Genomic DNA, 19,068 nt, shown 5'->3' on the forward strand with positions numbered 1-19,068 from the left:
TTTTTTCATCTTTCTTGAGCCATTGAATGATAAATGTACTTGGCTGATCACTGTAGGAAACCCAAGATACATAATGGCATGCTTTTTTGCAAAGTTAAAAAAATGACAATTTCCTGTGGCACACTGGTTAAAAAACCTTGCATCATGTTAATAACAGTGGCGGACCGTGCACCTTACACCTAATCCTTCACTCCAGTCTGAAGAATCAAACCGGCTAATTGAGTCACATTTTTTCGCAAGGGATTTTGTGTTGGTGGACTTTAAATTTGTTGAGTATAAAAATGTTATAATTGTTTCCTTTTTTACATCTGTAAATATTTCAATGTATGTTTCCTGTGTTTTTCATTCAATGTGTTTTACATAACAAACGTAAAATGTAGTATTGCTTTACATAGCTTGCATTGAATACTCAATATTTTTAACATTTTATTGTGTGTTTTTCAGCGATTCTGAGATGGTTGAGTTTGACATTAAAGGTGCGTAGTATAAAACAGTTCAAAGTTGAAATTAGTTAAACAACACAGAGACATCTCGCTATAAAGTGAAAAAATATTAATTATTAATTAATTAGTTTTGTGAATATTACATTATTGTTGGTAATATACTGATTGAGGGGGTCTCCCAAAAGCTTGTTTGTTTTCTCTTTTAGCCCAGCTTTGTTCTTCTTTTATCACTTTTTCCTTTTTATGTTTTTCTTCCCAATCTTTCAAGTCATTACTAGTCTGAATCATTCCAAACAGGTTTGGAAACGGGCACAAGTTAAATCACCACACATCGGTCCTCAATTATCCTGACCCTGTATAAGGACATTTTGGACAATACGTGAGGTTGGTTCATTTTCATTTCCACTGCCATGCTAGGTTTGTTTTCTTTCTTGTTTGGACAATTTTTTAGTCGTGTAGTCCCCACCTCCTAGTTTGTTACTTTGTTTCTTGCATTTTGGTCTTTGCTTCTGGTTAACACTTTGTCAGGTTTGATTTTGTTGTCATGTCATCTGTCTTGTGCCCCCTTGGTCGTTTGTCACTTTGTTCTTAGTTTTGTAAATAACACCATCACTTTTTTTGAGCACTCTTGCCTCAGTTCCTGCTTCCCCTTTATTGAGTCAACTCTCAAACCCCAATAAATAGTCTGGAATGACTTCTAGAGACCACGTACCCGTTGGTGTCCATTTCACCTCCGCCCTCTTCATCGTAGGTGACAAGCTGTTCGTGAATTTCACTGCTACTTTTTATGCCAGCCAAAGAGTCTTTGTGGTAGTGCTTCTTCATCACAAACAGGATGACAATCACTGTAAGAAACAAAACATGCTTATTCATTTGTTCTGGAGAAATGACCTAGATTGTTCGACACGGGAAAAGTTGTGCTGGCAATCCTTAGATGTTTGACTGACAGACGCGATTAGCGTGTGAAAACTTTGTCTTGCAAGATTAAAGCGGTCAGCCAAGGCCTGTCTGTAAAGATGAACAGAAATTAGAGCAGGAATAAGAATGGGGCCGTGAAAGGAGCGAACATAAAGGAAGAAGAAGAAGGGTTGTGTGCTAACTAGATTGTGAGCCCAGAAAACCGATTTGAAAACAAGCAGTCGAATGTTTTTTTGGTGTCTGCGATTTTTGCCTGTGCAGCGCAATGAGGGAGAGGCAATGGCAGAGTTGATACGCCGTTTTCATGGCCAACTTCAAGCACTTTCAAGGCTATTTTTCCCTAGTGGCTTCAAAGGAAAAAAATCCAGCAAAATCAAAACAATGTTTTTTTTTAATTGGGTTTGATGACTAAAAGAAAGTCATTATCTTGCTGCTAGCACATACATGGTCTGTCCTATCAACTATAGATGTTGGGTAATAATAGAGTTCAATAAAAAGGAGAACAACAAAAAAAGTACTGTATGTATTAAACAGAATAATGAGCCAATTTCGGACTAATTTTGATTATATTGATTGCTCAAAAGCATAGTGCATTCAATGTTAGAGATTCATGATATTTTGCTTTCGGTTTTACCTATTTTTATTTTTATTTTTTGCGTTTTTTTCAGAGGATCTCTGTCTAAATTGTTTTTACAAAATTGTAAATAGTTATTTTGAGGCATGTTATCATTTATTGATAGCACTGAAAAGGTAATATATTTTTTATTTATTTCATTTTCACCCCCTTTCAGGGATTTTGAGTTGTTTGATTTTTTTTAAATCTTTTTCTTCAGATCTGTGAATTTTGTAATATATTTGATGTGTTGTTAAGGAACCCCTAACAAAGCATGATATAACTAATTACTAAATAATTTGGTGCATAATGTTTCATTATTATTGTTAGTATCTCAGGGAGAAAAAAAAATCTTAGGAGCTGTTTGGGTACCAAAAGAGCAAGGCCAGGTTCTGTACGCTGAGCCGAAAGAGACACTTCTCGAAAAAGAGCCGACATTTCCATGAATTGTCTAATAAACCTGTTTTCTTGGATGCAACATTAGGGGACAGTAACCTTTCACATGACAGCTCGATAATGAGGACTGGAGCCACCATCAGAATAATTTTTCCTCACTTTTTTGAATTCTTCTTCATTTAAAAGTGTGGTCTATCCTGTTAGACTGCCAAGTAACACGGCAATTCAAGCATTTCACCAAAAATAGTATTTTCCTGACTTTGATAACACATTAAATCTCTAGCATTTTCAAGGATTTCAAGCACCCGGACGAACACAGTAAATACAAGGAACAAAGAAGGACACAGATAATCAAATACAATGTAAAAGGGAAGTAATCACAGAGAGAAAGACAAAGTGTGAAGGTAAAAAAAAATCAGTGGGAAACGGAGGAGTAAGAAAGGGAAAAATGCAAAGTAGGGCTCTAACAATTAGTCCAATAATATTAATAGTCTACAATAAAATCCACTGTTGATTATTGTCGCTAAACAGGTTTTTCGCCGGACAGGGGTTTTCAACAGAGAAAGGCATCTCTGACGAGTTCATCATGCGCAACATGCGTCTATGTCTCGAGCGGTAACATACAGAAATGGTGGCGTCAACATCAAGTATGCGTACCAAAATTTCTAAAGTTAGGGACCACTTTAGCCAGGATACGGCCAATGAAGATACTATTTGTTAAGTTGGCAATGCAGACCTTACAGTGTTAGCTCAGTGACACACAAACATTTGAATATCACGTCAGACAGTTGAACAAAACGGAGTCTGACTCGCCTCTGTAAGATTGAACATTCAAGCCAATAAGATTTTGATTGTACATTTTATACAAATATGTTACACTATAAAAAGGGAAATGCAGCGTTTTGTCAGACGTTAAAAACAACAAATGTCAGTGCTAAACCATTTGATTTTTAACTGTTAAAAATCATTAGTTCAGGATTTGTACAAGTACTTAAAATAGTTTTGATGCGTTTAAGCTTTGCAAAATGCATGAATTCTAGGTGAAAATGTAACTATTAACAATTGTATTTTATTTAATTTAGTTAGATCCTCTGACACACATGCAAACAAATGCAAATTAAAACATGCAAAACCACGCAGAAGATCAGCATTCTTAACAGAAGGTTGAATGCACCCCGTTTTGGAGCCATCAATATCATTAAAATTAGTCAAAATGTGGCTTATTTTACTGCTTTTTATGCATACCATACTTTGCTTCTTTTTGTCTTTTGTATTTAACTCCATTTCAACCAAACACGTATGGAGCCATTTCTGTGTTTGTAAACAAGTGTGATTTAGTTACGCTGTTCGTGCATTCTTGAGGAGAGATGGGGGAATGAATGTCAGTCTATACCTGGCTATTCACTGAAACAGATTGTTCATCGAAGACGAAAACATCTCAAATTAGCACAAAGTATGTGCTAGCAGCAAGCTAGACTTTATTTTTAGTGAATAAAGTTAACAAAACAAACCCCGTTCTTTTCTATTTGTGAGTATGTAAAACACACGATTTACATGGGATTTTTTTCATTTTAATGGTACTAGAATAATTTGAAAATTGGCTTTGAAAGATCTTTAAAAAAGGCTTAAATTTGGCTATAAAGAGGTGTAGGAACCCTGTAATTTATTCTGACCAATGAATGTATTTCACAAAATGCACATTATCTTTGTTTCAGTTACTGCTGCTGATGAGCCTGTTCTTGGTTTACAGGGATAACAAAATGTTTACTTGATTTTAATTTATTATCTACATGCATGTCCATATAAACATGGACGGATGTTTATTTGTGGATTTATATCTCTATTGACTGAGCTCTCTGCATATTTGGTTTTAAATAGGGAATTGGTATTTAATTTTTGTAAAACCACATAGACAAGAATGATGTGGAGAAAGAAGCAGTAGAAATTTTTAGAACCCCAAAAGAGAGTAAATGGGAGGTAGTGAAGGACAAAATGAAAAGCAACATTGAAAGATGAAAAGCATGAAAGGACAAATGAGCTCCGGGGTCCTGCTATCAACTCCTGGCATCCAACACTTGCTTTGCCCTCTACCGTTTGGCGAGCGAGCGCGCCTCATTCTCATATGCTTGGGAAAGCAACCTATTAATCTTTTAAAACACATGTTCTGCACATTATTAAGCCTTGCAGATAGCAGACCAGAAGAACAGAAAGACGAGTGAACCAGTGGAGAAAGTTATTTTTTTTCAAGAGGGTCAAATGCAACTTGTGGCGAGCGGGTATGGCAGCTGACGCGTCGGCGCGAGATTGCTTCAGGGTGCGACAGATAATGACGAGAGCGTTAATCTGGCCTGTGGTGAGCGAGTTTGATAAAGTGAAGGCGACCCAGTGGGACCCAAGAGGAAATGAAGAAGCCGCGCATATTAATAGTTCAGACACTGAATGTTCTCTGCTGTTTGATAAGCAGACAGTACCTAAAGTGCTGATAAAGTCCTCATTAACGTTGCGGTTCTTCACATAATTTTCCCACAATTTTCTCTTCTATTCCATGCTGCATCTTGGAGTATGTCTTCCCAGACGACAATTTGACTCCCACCCAACAATCTGCTTTTACAGAGCCAAGGCTGTCATAATTTTCTTTTTTTAAAATTACGACGTAGGGAGTACAGATTTCCATTCCGTCCAGTCTTCAGAAAAACCCTGCTCGTGAGCCTATACCTTTGTCCCGCTGCCAAAGAAACCTCACACCTGAAGTATCAATGACTATCGGCCGGTCACTTTAAATTCGGTGGTGATGAAACGTTTTAAAAAACTGGTTCCGGGTCACATCTAATCACACCTTCCAAAAAGCCCCTGTCAGTTAACGTACAGGGCCAAAAGATTGACAGAGGAAACTGTGGCCACAGTGTTCTGTGGATCTAACACATGTCCTACGACCACAGGGCCCCAACTAAGGTTTGAACTGGACACAGGTGTGTAAAATCACCGCACACATGTGCCCAATTATCCTACACTCTTTCAAAACATTTTAATCTACAAAGTTTGGTTGGGTCATTGTCATTTTTCATTTCATCTGCCATTGTCATCTGGATTTTCATAGTCATTTTCATATCTACTTTCATGTCCAGTTAGTTTGTTTCTGGTTTCTATTGTTCCATGCCTTATTTCTATTTCCAATTTCACCGTTTCTAGTTTTAGTTTTCTTGTTTCTTGTTTGGACATTTTAGTTGCTTTGTGCCCACTTATTTGTTTAGCACTTTAGTCCAGATTTGTTTGTAAATACCGTCTTTACTTTTGAGCACCCCAACCTCCAGTTCCTGCCTCCCACACATGGGTCCATCATCTACCACCAAACATTAACACACAGCCCTACAGATCAAAGCGGCGCCGCCACGAGCGGCTGCCTTTTCCAGCAGCTGCCCTGATTTATTGTTTTATTGTCTGCTCCTATCTTCAGTGTTTTTCTTCCCGTTTTGACAACTACACTATGGATTACTTCTATCCTATGGACATGGGTTTTAGCGCACAAAAATGCGTTTATTCAAGGAATCAACTCCTTGCCCTGAAGAATTCTCGTGCCGGCGGGATGAAGGGGCCTATTGTGGAAGAAGAGCCGGAGCTAGCTTAGCGGTGTTATAAGTCTTCGGTACCATCCGTAATCATGGTAAATGCGAACTCACTACCAAATAAGATTGAGTGCTGGTGGAAAACATCAAAGCGTACAGGGAGCGCAGTTGCTGTGTTTTGCGGAAACGTGGCTCACGTTTATCATTCCGGACGCTAACGTGTAGCCACCCGGAGCTACCCAGAGCTATCCGGCTTGTGCGCCGCTATACAGAGACACGAAAGCCGGGGGGAATCGGAGAGGAGGCGGACTTGCTAACACGAGGTGGTGTATCCCTGGATTTTCTCAAAGAAAAGATTTCCATCTGCCGCAGGGATGTCGAACTTTTGAACTAGAGTGACGTCGTCCACTCTGCTACAAGCACCGCTAGGGCATCATGTTAATCTGTTAATAAACAACGGGGTAGACTGCTGGAAGTGTGAATTTCCCTATGGGGATGAATAAAGTATCTATCTATCTCTATCTATCTATCTACATGCTGTACTCTGCCACTTAGAGAAGGGGAGCTATGTATGCATGCTCCTTAAGGATTATAGTTCTGGTTTCAATGCCACTCTTACCCAAAAACTGTTCAATAACATGCTGTACATGGGTATTCCAGACCCTACATGCACATGGATTAACATCTTCCTGACTGATCGCACACAAAAGGTGAGAGTGGGACACGAAACTTCTACGCCCATCGACATCAAATATTGGCACACCTCACGGATGTTTGTTTATTCCCCTCCTCTACACCCTCTACACATACGACTACAAATTGGAATTTAGTTTGTTTCATTTCCTGTAAAATAAATCAATATTAAGATTAATAAATACATTTGTTTAATACATGGATAGATTATCATTCTCTTAATTAATTGCATAAAACTAATTACCAAAACCTGATTAGATTTTTTTTGTCTACAAAGCCAGTGAACTGGATTTTTGTTATGTGAATTTCTAAAATAACGATTTATGTTATTACCGGGTTAAATATTAAAACTAGGGCTAAATAAACTCAGTAAACCAGCAAAAAAAAATCATTTTACAGGAACATCACAATGACCCAGCACTGAGCTATTTTCACAACCGGTCCTCAACTGTCCGTAGGGGGCCAGCAGACACCAAATTGGAGTGCCCTGGTGTCCACTGTACATGTGTTATTCTATTCATTTTCTTATGTTGCTTTTTTAAATCATTTCTAGGAAGATAGCTTATATGCAAGTACTTACAGCAATTTGTAACTATATTGTTACTTTTGGAGTAACGTGTGGGTTGGTAACAGAGTTCAATTTTATATGAACTAGTAACTGTTACTACCGTTTTTCACAGTTTACTCATCAATATGTTAAATACTTACCCAGTATGGTGAGTATGCAGAGAAGAATAGCAACGAGGACGTGGACACTGACTCCCATTTTTTGAGCCACGGCCTTGCACTGCGTTGGGATACGTCTGGTGTCGCAGCGGCACGCCTACAAAAGCCGAATGGAGCCAACTGAGCAAATCTCAGGAAGTTGATTTATTGATGAAGAAAATGCAGACCTTGATTGCAAGTTTGGTGATGCTGGTCTGGATTGGTCGGCCCCCGTCGCTAATGCTTACATCAACGCTGTAATCTGTGGGATCGTCCAGGTTGAACGGTCCTTGTTTCACCAGCACGTATGCAGTGTTGTCTAAATAAAAAATATAACAAATATTTGTTATTTTCCACCTGCACAATAAGCTACCTTTTAGAAACTGGGAATAGGCGGATCGATCCAAATATCGATGCTAAGCGAGTACTTGGATCAGCTCAATACAATGTCCAGGGATCGATACTTCGCTCTAAAATTCCCTCAAAGCGCCTCTTTATATACATAACACAGCCTTTTTGTCCCTCACTGAGCCCCTTTCGACCACTCTCAAAGTTTATTTCTGGGTTGTAACTGACGGGCACACTTTTAGCGCCTCTCCCTAATTGGGTTGCTTCTGGATCCCGCCTGCCAGGCTGAAAGAGGGCCAAATCTATGTTGCCAGGACAGTACCAAGTGTAATTTGTGTGATTAAGTGGTATGCCACACATTTACATAAACCCATGAAAAAAGCTTAAAAACGTGCATGTCAGGTTAACTGGCCGGTCCAAAGTGTCCCTGCCCACTGCCTGAAGATACCTGGGATACCTCCTGTGCGGAGTTTGTATGTTCTCCCCGTGCTTGTGTGGGTTTCCTCTGGGCACTCCGGTTTCCTCCCACATTCCAAAAACATGCATTTCAGGTGAATTGGCCAGTCCAAATTGTCCCTAGGTGTGACTGAGCGAGTGAGTTGTCTGTCCCTGTGTGCCCTGCTATTGGCTGGCAACCAGTTCGGGGTCACCCCTGCCCACTGTCCGATTATTGCTGGGATGGGCTCCAGCACCCCCGCGACCCTACTGAGGATAAGCGGTGCAGCTAATGAGATGAGATATATATAGAGGGCAGCACGGCGGCGCAGTGGTTAGCGCGTGTGCGGCACAGTTCTAAGGTCTTGGGAACCTCCTGTGTGGGTTCAAATCCAGCTACCGGACTTACTGTGCGGAGTTTGTATGTTCTCCCCGTGCTTGCGTGGGTTTCCTCCGGGCACGCCGGTTTCCTCCCACATTCCAAAGACATGCATTTCAGGTGGATTGGCCGGTCCAAATTGTCCCTAGGTGTGAATGAGCGAGCGAGTTGTCTGTCCCTGTGTGCCCTGCGATTGGCTGGCAACCAGTTCAGGGTGTCCCCTGCCCACTGCCAATGATTGCTGGGATGGGCTCCAGCACCCCCGCGACCCTACTGAGGATAAGCGGTGCAGCTAATGAGATGAGATGGGAGATATATATATATACATATATAATGTTTTTTTTCTACAATAACATTGTTAATGAGGTGGAATGGCAGCTGAGTGGTTAGCGTGTCCGTGACACAGTCCTGAGGTTGTGGGTTCAAATCCAACTACCAGTCTTTCTGTGTGGAGATGCATATATCTCCCGTGCCTGCGTGGGTTTCCTTCAGGCACTCCAGTTTCCTCACACATTCCAAAAACATACATGTCTGGTCAATTGGGCGGTCCAAATTGTCTATAGGTGTGAGCGAGTGAATTGTTTGTCTCTGTGTGCCATATGACTGGCTGACAACCAGTTCAGGGTGTCCACCTGCCCGGAGATAGCTGAGGTGGGCTCTAGCACCCCGCGACCCTACTGAGGATAAGCGGTGCAGACAATGGATGGATGTAGTTATTTAATAACAAAAATGAAACATTTTACAGCCCACAATCTGCTTTGTGTATTTTAACTATAAACTAACTAAAGGTGGAAGGGTTCAATTTTTCAATGATCAGAACATTTTAAAGCAAATAGGATCGGTCGATAATACCATGTATTTACTAGATTGGATTTATTCCTGAATTTTCAGTATCGCCCACCCGTATTGGAAAACGAAAAAACAATTGAGCCAACCTAAACCCTCAACGATAAAGCAAATTGTTCAGCAGTCAAATACTTTGGCTCAGGATTTTTTTCTCCAAAATATATAAATAGCATAAGCAATTCAAAAGCCAACAATGGCATGAAAAAGTCGTAGTGCCTCAAAGAAACACATACATTTTAGAAACAAACATGTGGACTTAAGAAGTAGTTCAGATTTGTCCAAACCTTTGAGGTGGGATTTGTTAAGCTGACAATGTGTGAGGGCTAAGTAGCTGGTTAATTAGTTTGGCATTCTTTGAACAGTAAAATACCCCTCCATCTACGGATCGCACCAAAGGTTGGCATTGCTTGGCAATCAGCGTCATGACCTCGTAGCTTGTCTCTGTAGCATTTTTATTTGACGCGCAGAGTCATAAAAAAGCGCTGCTGTACTGTTGAAACAGCTTCCAGTTGCTTCACATTTGTAGTCTTCATTTCCAGTTAGCTTTTTGTAGTCAGCATGTTTTGTCTGGCAGGATTTCGATGATAAGAATTCTCAAATTTCCACTTGTCCTGGAAGCAGCAAGCCTCACAGTCAACTTTTTTTTTTCAATTTACCATGGGTTTGCCCTGGCGCTGCCACGAGCGGCTGCCTTTTCCAGCAGCTGCCCTGTTGTTTTATTGTCTGCTCCTATCTTCGGTGTTTTTTCTTCCCGTTTTGACAACTACACTATGGATTACTTCTATCCTATGGACATGGGTTTTAACGCACAAGAAATGCGTTTATTCAAGGAACTCCAACTCCTTGCCCTGAAGATTTCTCGTGCCGGCGTGATGAAGGGGCCTATGGTGGAGGAAAAGCCGGAGCTAGCGAAGCGGCTAGCGGCGTTATAAGTCTTCGGTACCATCCGTAATCATGGTAAATGCGAACTCACGACCAAATAAGATCATCGAGTGCTGGTGGAAAACATCGAAGCGCACAGGGAGCGCAGTTGCTGTGTTTTGCGGAAACATGGCTCACATTTAGCATTCCGGACGCTAAGTGTAGCCACCCGGAGCTACCCGGAGCAATCCGGCTTCAACGCCGCTAAACAGAGACACGAAAACCGGGGAGAATCGGAGACGAGGCGGACTTGCTAACACGAGGTGGTGTATCCCTGGATTTTCACAAAGAAAAGTTTTCCATCTGCCGCAGGGATGTCGAAATTTTGAACTGGCGTGACGTCATCCACTTCGCTACAAGCACCCCTAGGGCAACATGTTCATCTGTTAATAAACAACAGGGTAGACTGCTGGAAGTGTGAATTTCCCTACGGGGATGAATAAAGTATCTATCTATCTATCTATCTATCTATCTATCTATCTATCTATCTATCTATCTATCTATCTATCTATTGCTCTGTCAGAAATTGTAATATTTTCACAGAAAGTCCAGGGGGCCAAAGGGCTACTGCCATCATCTGGTGAAATTGTGATTTTTTTTTTTTTTTTTTTTTGGGTGGGTGTGGTGTACAAATTCATCTTATACCTCGGTCAACATTAATGGCGGGCCACATATTATTCATTTTATAAATGAGAGGGGATGAAGGACCATTGAATGTTTTATCTATCTATATATTGTATTTATGAAGATCTTTCTGTATCTCTTTATTGCAACTGACTATGGGCGGCAGTAGCTCAGGAGGTAGAGCGCTCGTCTTGGGATCAAGGGATCCCAGTCCGAATCCCGGCTCGTCCGTGTTACATGTCGAAGTGTCCTTGGGTAAGACACTGAACCCCTAATACCCCCAATAAGCAGGTTAGCGCCTTACATGGCTGCAAGGCCGCTATTGGGAAATGTGGAGCACATTGTAAAGCGCTTTGGGAAGTCATTGACTTGAAAAGCGCTATATAAATGCAGATCATTTCATTTCATTTATTTATCTTTTTATATATATATATATATATATATATATATATATATATACACATATATATCTCTATATCTCGATAGATAGATAAGAAACATTCGATGGAGAAACTTTCCAACTGGATGCCAGTGTACATCTTAGACTGTTGTTTGTTTTTTCAACAGGAAGTAATTGAGAGATTGGTAATATTCAGAACCTTATGGAAACTAAGTTTGGCTAGTATAAACTTTCAAAGACTGCATGGTGGGAATATTTGCAACGAGGTGGAATTTGAACGGTGTAAATGGGATGTTATGGCTTGCCTTCAGAAAAGCCACAAACAATTAAGAAATACAACACCATTCTCACATTAGAAATCTAAACAACTTCCAGCATCCATCGCAGCATCCCCACAATAAAAAATAGTTGATGATGTCCTTGGGTTTTTATACTTTTCTAACACTCAATTTTAAAACATTGTTCTAAATCCTGCAAATGATACATATTCTCCTCCATAATTGTTCTAATATTTTGAGACCTCATACAGGAACACCTTTGTTTATGTTGGCTCTTGTCTTGGGTGTTTCAAAGTGACTTACTTTGGTAATTACATTTTGCTTCTCTGCTCTTAAAAAAATGTCTGCTCGCAAAGAAGGTTATTGTATGCTTGTACAATATTTGTGCCTTTTAGAATTTGTTTGAAGTCATAAAATTTAAGAAAGTCTGATTTGATAAAAAATAATTGTTGGGTTCTAGCAAACCCTATTTCAATAATTAACTTGGTAATAAAATTATGAATTGTCGTTTTTAGAAATTCAAATGAATACATTTCAGTTCATTGAGTTTATAGACAAAAAAAATCCATTCAATTATTGATAATCATGTTTGAATAATTAGGTCAGAACAGAATAAGAATCTGTTCATGTATTAAACAAATGTATTTATTCATCTGTTTACAAACTACCGGTAAATTAAAATACGTGGGTTTTATAAAGCAAATTACCAAATAAATGTCCATATTTTTTTTTAGCTAGCTATCTGGCTACCTTTTTAGAAAGATCATTTATTACATTGTAACCTTTTTAGCTAGCTTTATACGTTTTTTTGCATGTTATCTAGCCATCATTTCATCTTATTGTTTTTTTTTTTTTGCTAGTTATCAAGGTAAATTTTGGCCTACTTTCTAGCAAGATATCTAGCTTATTTTTATCCAATCGCCAGATTTTTATCTGGCTTTTTTTTTTTTACTCTTTTAGCTACCTATCTTGCTCATTTTTAGATTTTTACCAGTTTACTTTTCTAGCTAACTATCAAGCTAATTTTTAGAGGATTTTCTCTTCAGAGGAAAGGCGCGACAGAAAATAATTGATAAGCACTGGTTTAAGGGTAAGAGATTGTCAAGGCGGCATTGTGACACCTGACTCAAAACAATTCACGAAAGTCATGAAAGTTACAACAATGAAGTGTTAAGCATCTTACACTTGCTGTATCGAGCCACTCACTACACACTTCAGAAAACAACACAACTAGACTGCCTTCACTTTATTATTACTGCCCAATGAAAAACAAGCACAGTCTCAGAGAATGTGTCTATAAAAGATCTAAACATCTTCTGTCCTGCACCTCCTGTCTGACGGGAAAGCCTCCTCCGTCATCCTTGATTGCCACGCATCCCCTCATACTTCTTACTTCTTTGCTTCGTGAATCTCATAATCCCGTATCGATGTATCCTATTTTCCAGACTATAAGGCACACCCAAAATACACAAATTGGCCAGAACTTTGAATGTGTGCCATGTATACATGTACAATTGGAAATGCATACCAATATATTATCATTGTTGTGCAATTATTGATCAGTCGAATCAATTCACAGACCATAATTGCATATCGTAGTGACAACTGGGAACAAATCTCAATACAGGTGCTGCTAAGCCAAAGAATATGACTCAGCATTCCACTCTCACAGTCCAGAATGACATTGAATACATACACCATCTTTTCCAGGCAGTCAGGTGGTTAAAAACGGCCTACAAACGTTGACTTGGCGTTTTTGATTTGCTGACTCAGCACCTTTCCCGGAAAGACATTCTACTCTCTGAGACCGAACAAGTTTGGCCGGGATCTCAATATTTTACAAGCAATCTGGTAGGTCACTCTAGAGATAAAAATGCCAAAAACGTTTTTTTTTTTAAATTTCAAGAAGACATTTCCCTCGTCCAGAAAAGAATCACCTAGTTGTATCACAATGTCTTATAGACAGTTAGAAGGGTTGACCTATTTGTGAAAAAATGGTCCCAAAAAAGTCGACTCTGCACTTTTGATTTGCTGACTCTGCATAATTTCTCCAGACAGACATTCCACTCTCCTAGACTAGACAGAAAAACATTGAATATCAACACCAGGTTTCACAGGTAGATAATCCCAGAGGTTAAAAATCTGACTCAGTATTTTAGGTTTTGCTAACGCAGCTCTCGCAGAAGGACACTCTATTTTCTCAATCACAGTCTTTTACAAGTAATAAGGTAGGTCATTCTTGAAGTGAATGGCTTGTCATTATGGCATGGTGGTGTAAAGCATCCACGTCTCCTAAGGATCGCACCAAAGACAAAGGCTCTATTTACAAAAAAAAACGCTCGTTTGGCTCAGCTCACTGAGAGAAGTCGGCTCGTTCGGCTTCCAAACGGCTCATCTGATTTGTTTAATTTTTTGAATGATATATTGTCAGTAATAATACAAAAATATGCACGGAATTTAGTCATTACATGTGTTTTGCAGGGGATTCCTGCAAAACACATGAAATATAAATTAAAATATTCAGAGATGTACAAAAATTATTTTTAAATGCAAAGCAAATGTTTTTTTTTATACAGTATACTGAACAGATTTAAAGTCAAACAACAACACAGTCCCTGAAAACGCAAAACAATAAAATAAAACTATTCAGTGCTATAAAAATAAAACTATTATATAATATTTTAACCAATTAAGGCACAGATCCTCTGAAAATCATGCAAAAAAATATGATTTAAAATAAGTAAAAAACAAAACAAAAGATCAACAGTTTCAAAGATTGAACGCACTCTATTCCCGAGCAATCAATATCATTAAAATGAGTCCTAATTTGGCTCATGTATCTGCTTTTTTAGACACATGACTTTTTCTTTGTATGTTTTCTGCATTGGACTCAATTATTACTTAACACCTTGAGAGACTTTTCCCTGTTTGTAAACAAGTGTTACATCGTGAAACAGAATGACAGAATTCATGTCACTTTACAGCAGTCCTTTAACACAAAAGATCATAGATTATATTCAGTAACAGCTCACAATACCACAAAGTATGTTCTAGCAGTAAAATACCGACTTTGTTAGTAAAAAAAAAAAAAGGTCTTCTAATCGGCGCTGGATTTCTTCATTTGAAGTGATTGGAATATTAAAAATTAGCCTTGAAAGTGTTTAAAAAGTGCTTAAATTTGACCAAGGTGTACGAACCGTGAATGCAGCAACATGCGTGTCAACACAAGTGGCTGTCACTTTCCCACCAGCGGGGAAAATGAAAAGTGACTGTGGGTCCGTACGCGCAATAGGAAGTTAGGCGGCAACTCGGAGAGGTGCAAGATGGTGAAAGTGGCCTTGTACCTTGTGAATATTTGACCAGGCCAAAACTTTGCACTTCTTGTGTGTGTGTGTGAAGCGAGTGTTCAGTGGTGCGCGGCTGAGACACATGGCATGTTGTCAAATGCACTTATCGCTCGTGTACCCGACATGTCTTTTTAAATTCATCCATCCATCCTTTGCAACATCTTGTTAAACGTCTTGAAGGAACTTTAATGAGGACTTTACTGTAGCCTGACCAAATCATTGTTTCACCCTTTTTTCAATTATCAAATGTAATTTCCAGAAAACAAACAAAATGTTTTCTTTCCTTTTCTATTTTTTTTAAAGTGTAGATATTCAGCTCAGTGACAATCAGAGGTGGTGGAGTTCCTACTCAAGTTATGATACTTCAGAATTGTTTTACTTAGGCAAAAGTAAAATGTAGTCATCCAAAAAAAATACTTGAGTTAAAGTAAAAAAGTACTTGGTGAAAAAGACTCAAATACCGAGTAACTGTAGCAATGGCTTGTATAATATATTTTTAAACAACTATTAAAATCAGATTATTAAATCAACAAAATCCATCAAGTCAACAATAAATTACATTTAATTTAATAATACATGGAAATATCCATTCATCTATCCATTATCTGCACAGCTTATCTTCAGTAGGGTTGAGGGGGTGCTGGATCCCATCCCAGCTATCTTCGGGCAGTGGGCAGGGGACACCCTGAACTGGTTTCCAGCCAGTCGCAGGGCACACAGAGACAGACAACTCACTTGCTCATTCACACCTAGGAACAATTCGGACCAGCCAATTAACCTGACATGTATGTTTTGGGAATGGGAGGAAACCAGACTGCCCGGAGGAAACCCATGCAAGCACGGGGAGAACATGCAAACTCCACACAGGACCACGACCTCAGAACTGTGCCGTGTACCACCGCGCTGCCGTGCTGCCCTACATTAAAATAACTATGGTCAATTAAATTACCTTAACAATAAAATAATAATAATATAAACCAAAGAAAGAAATTGAGCACAAGTAGCACATTTATTGCCAATTTATTTTTCAACAGGCTCTGCAGCCAGAATAAAAAGTTAGGCCAGGGATCGGCATCCCAAAATGTTGAAAGAGCCATGTTGGACCCCAAAAAAAATAGATTTGTCAGAAGCCACAAAAAATTTGAAAGACTTATGTAAGCCTTCTGGGCGGCACAGCGGCTGGGTGAATAGCGCACAGCCCCACGGTGCTGTCAGAAATCAAGAACGGAGACGGGAACCCAATTGCGTTAGTTTGTTAGTTTTAATGAGAAGGGGACGTAAGCTGTCACCCACGATGCAGTAATCGTTGATTGTGGGCAGCAGGTCGCTGGGACGCGGAAGTGGCACTTCTCTGGCGAGAGATAGCGGTGTCAAAGAGGGAAAAGCAGGTCGGGTTGCCGGGTGCAGGAGCAGAGACGTGATCAAACGGAAACAGGTCGAAGCCGGGAAACGTACGAGAGTCAAAAAACAGGGAGTCAGGTTCGGAAGGCTTGCCTTAGCGGGAGCTGAAGGTTTGCAACGATCGTAACAGGTAGTCGGGGGTTTAAAAAGTGGCAAGGAGCCAATCAGCGACCAGGGCTGTTGGCGCCACCGGGGCAGCCGCAGGTGCCCCAAATCAGTAATCATGACAGGTGCAGAGGTTCAGTCCAGCTACCACATCCTCCCCAAGTAGAGTTTGCATGTTCTCCCCGTGCCTGCGTGGGATACCTCTGGGCACTCCGGTCTCCTCCCGTATTCCAAGAACATGCATGCCACGTTAATTGACTGGTTCAAATTGTCCCTAGGTACGAATGAGTTGTCTTTCTCTGTGTGCCCTGCAACTAGCTGGCATCCAGTTCAGGGTGCCCCCTGCCCACTGCCCGACGATAGCTGGGATGGGCTCTAGCACCCCCGTGACCCTATTGAGGATACGTGGCGCAGATAATGGATGGATGGATGTAAGCCTTCTAATGAACGGTGTATGTATCTAACATTCCCTCCTGTCAAAATAACTATGTTGGATGCAGCACATCCTGTGGAGAATTATGTGAATACTCTGTTCTATGATACCGCCTGAAGATTATCAATGAATTAATGAATTGTTTGATAAAATTAAAGAAATACAAATAAGAAATCCAGTTTTAATCTGAATTTATTTTGAACAACAAATGGGCATAATGTGCCCCTTTTATTGCCAACAAAAAGACTGCAATAAAACATGCATTCATAAAAATAAAATAGGAACCTTTTGAAAGGTAAAGTAAATTAAAATTACCTTAATACAGTTTAAGTTTGATTTCTGTGCAGTTATTTTTCTGGCCAATCACACACCCGACAATTTGCTTTAAAACAGCCCCCTTTAAAAGGGGCGGGGCTTGGGCCGCACCGTGGCTTTCACCAGACAGAAAAAAAGCAAGCAAAGGACTCAGAGAAATGCACATATTTACGTAGAGGCGATTTAAATTACCTAGAAAAGGCTTCAACGTAGCTTAATGTAGCGGAGTAAAAGTACACTTCTTCACAAATATACTCAAGTAAAAGTGAAAAGTATAGTGATTAAAAAATAGAAGTACAAAATGTCCCAAAACTTACTCAATCTAATGTAACTTGTTACTACCCACATCTGGTGACAATATTTGAGAGCAATGGTGTCAAACCCACATGATGGGGCCCACATGCTAGATTTTTTTTAATCTCAGGGGCAGGACTAGTAAAATAATGGCAGAAAATGTGTGTTTTAGCTGGAGGGGTGGGGGCCTTTTAGGAGGCTCACGATTAAATTGTGATATAAGATTTGATAATAAAATGATTTAGGTTTTTTTTTTTCCTCAATAACTTATTTCTAAGATTTCCAGCTAGGGTGTACAACTATGTTTTGGCTCTGATACTGGGGTTTCAAATAATTTCTTGGGTTTTTGGCTAGGGTTTAAGTATGGTTTGGGCCTGAAACTAGGGTTTTAAAGTTTGTCTAGCGTTTTTGGCTGTGGTTTCTAACCAGGGTTGGCCCTAAACATGGGTGTTATAGTGTTCCTGTGGTTTTCAGTGAAGGTTTTGGCCTGAAACTAGGGTTTTTAAGTGTTCCTAGGGTTTCTGGCTGGGATTTGGCCTTAAACTCAGTGTTTCTAGTGTTACTGGCTAGGGTTTCCAACTTATGTTTGGGCCTGAAACTGGGGCTTTAAAGTGTTCCTTCATGTACTGGCTAAGATTTGGCACTAAAATTAGGCTTTCAAAGTGAGGGCTTTGCACTGAAACTAGGATTATAAAACGTTCCTAGGGTTTCCATCTATGGTGTCATTATACGGTTTGGCACATAAACTAGAGTTTAAAAGCGTTCCTAGGGTTCCCTACTAGGGTTTGGCCCTTAAACTAGAGTTTTAAAGTGTTCTTAGGGTTTAGGGCTAGGATTTCATACAAGGGTTTGCCCCTAAAACTAGGGTTTTAGAGCACATTTAGGGTTTTTGACCAGGGTTTCCAAATATGATTTGGGCCTGAAACTAAGGTTTTAACGTGTTCTAGGGTTTTAGTCCATGGTTTCCAACCAGGGTTAGCCCTGAAACTAGGGTTTAAACATTTGATGGGTTTCTGGCCATGGTTTCCAAACAGGGTTGGCCCGTAAACTAGAGTTTTAGGGCGTGCGTAGTGTTTCCTAAAGTTTTAAAACGTTCCTAAAACCGTAGAACCCTAGAATGTTCCTTGGGTTTGGCCCTGAAACTAGGGTTTTGAAGCATCCCTAGGGTTTTCTGGCTAGGGTTTGACACTGAAATTGGGGTTTTAAAGCGTTCCTAGGGTTTAGCCCTGAAATTAGGGTTTTAAAGCATTTCTTGGGTTTCTGGCTAGGGTTTTTAAGCGTTCCTAGGGTTACTTGCCATGGTTTCCAGTCTGGGTTGGCCCTAAAACTAGGGTTTTAAAGATCCCTAGGGTTTGGTCCTGAATCTAGAGTTATAGTGTATTTCTGGCTGGGGTTTTTAAGCAGGTTTCGGCCCTGAAACTAGGCTTTTAAAGTGTCTCCAGGGTTTGGCCCATAAACTAAAGTGTTCCTATGGCTACTGGCTCGGGTTTGGCACTGAAATTAGGATTTTAAAGCTGTCCAAAGGTTTGCCCTGCAAACTAGGGTTTAGCACTTAAACCGGGGTTTTAAAGCATTCCTAGGGTTACTTGCAATGGTTTCCATTCAGGGTTG

At 39.9% G+C, this 19,068-nt stretch overlaps 1 protein-coding gene and 1 long non-coding RNA gene across 3 annotated transcripts in view; one reads left to right on the forward strand and one right to left on the reverse strand.

The window, feature by feature from the left end:
- Window positions 1–19,068, forward strand: part of LOC148353507 (uncharacterized) — a 123,798-nt gene that overhangs the window by 12,090 nt on the left and 92,640 nt on the right. The window lies entirely within an intron of this gene.
- The window catches only part of cdh5 (cadherin 5), a 72,179-nt gene that overhangs the window by 11,500 nt on the left and 41,611 nt on the right, over window positions 1–19,068 (reverse strand). For both annotated transcript variants that reach the window (XM_088351130.1, XM_088351129.1), the window contains exons 12-14: window positions 7,520–7,650; window positions 7,335–7,449; window positions 1,156–1,288 (exon numbers count right to left, since the gene is read on the reverse strand). In XM_088351130.1, the coding sequence (XP_088207256.1) occupies window positions 1,156–1,288; window positions 7,335–7,449; window positions 7,520–7,650 (379 nt within the window). The remainder of the gene's footprint in view (window positions 1–1,155; window positions 1,289–7,334; window positions 7,450–7,519; window positions 7,651–19,068) is intronic.

This window comes from Urocampus carinirostris, chromosome 13 (genome assembly GCF_059441175.1).
Source record: "Urocampus carinirostris isolate Australia breed hairy pipefish chromosome 13, RoL_Ucar_1.0, whole genome shotgun sequence".
Classification (NCBI taxonomy): domain Eukaryota; kingdom Metazoa; phylum Chordata; class Actinopteri; order Syngnathiformes; family Syngnathidae; genus Urocampus; species Urocampus carinirostris.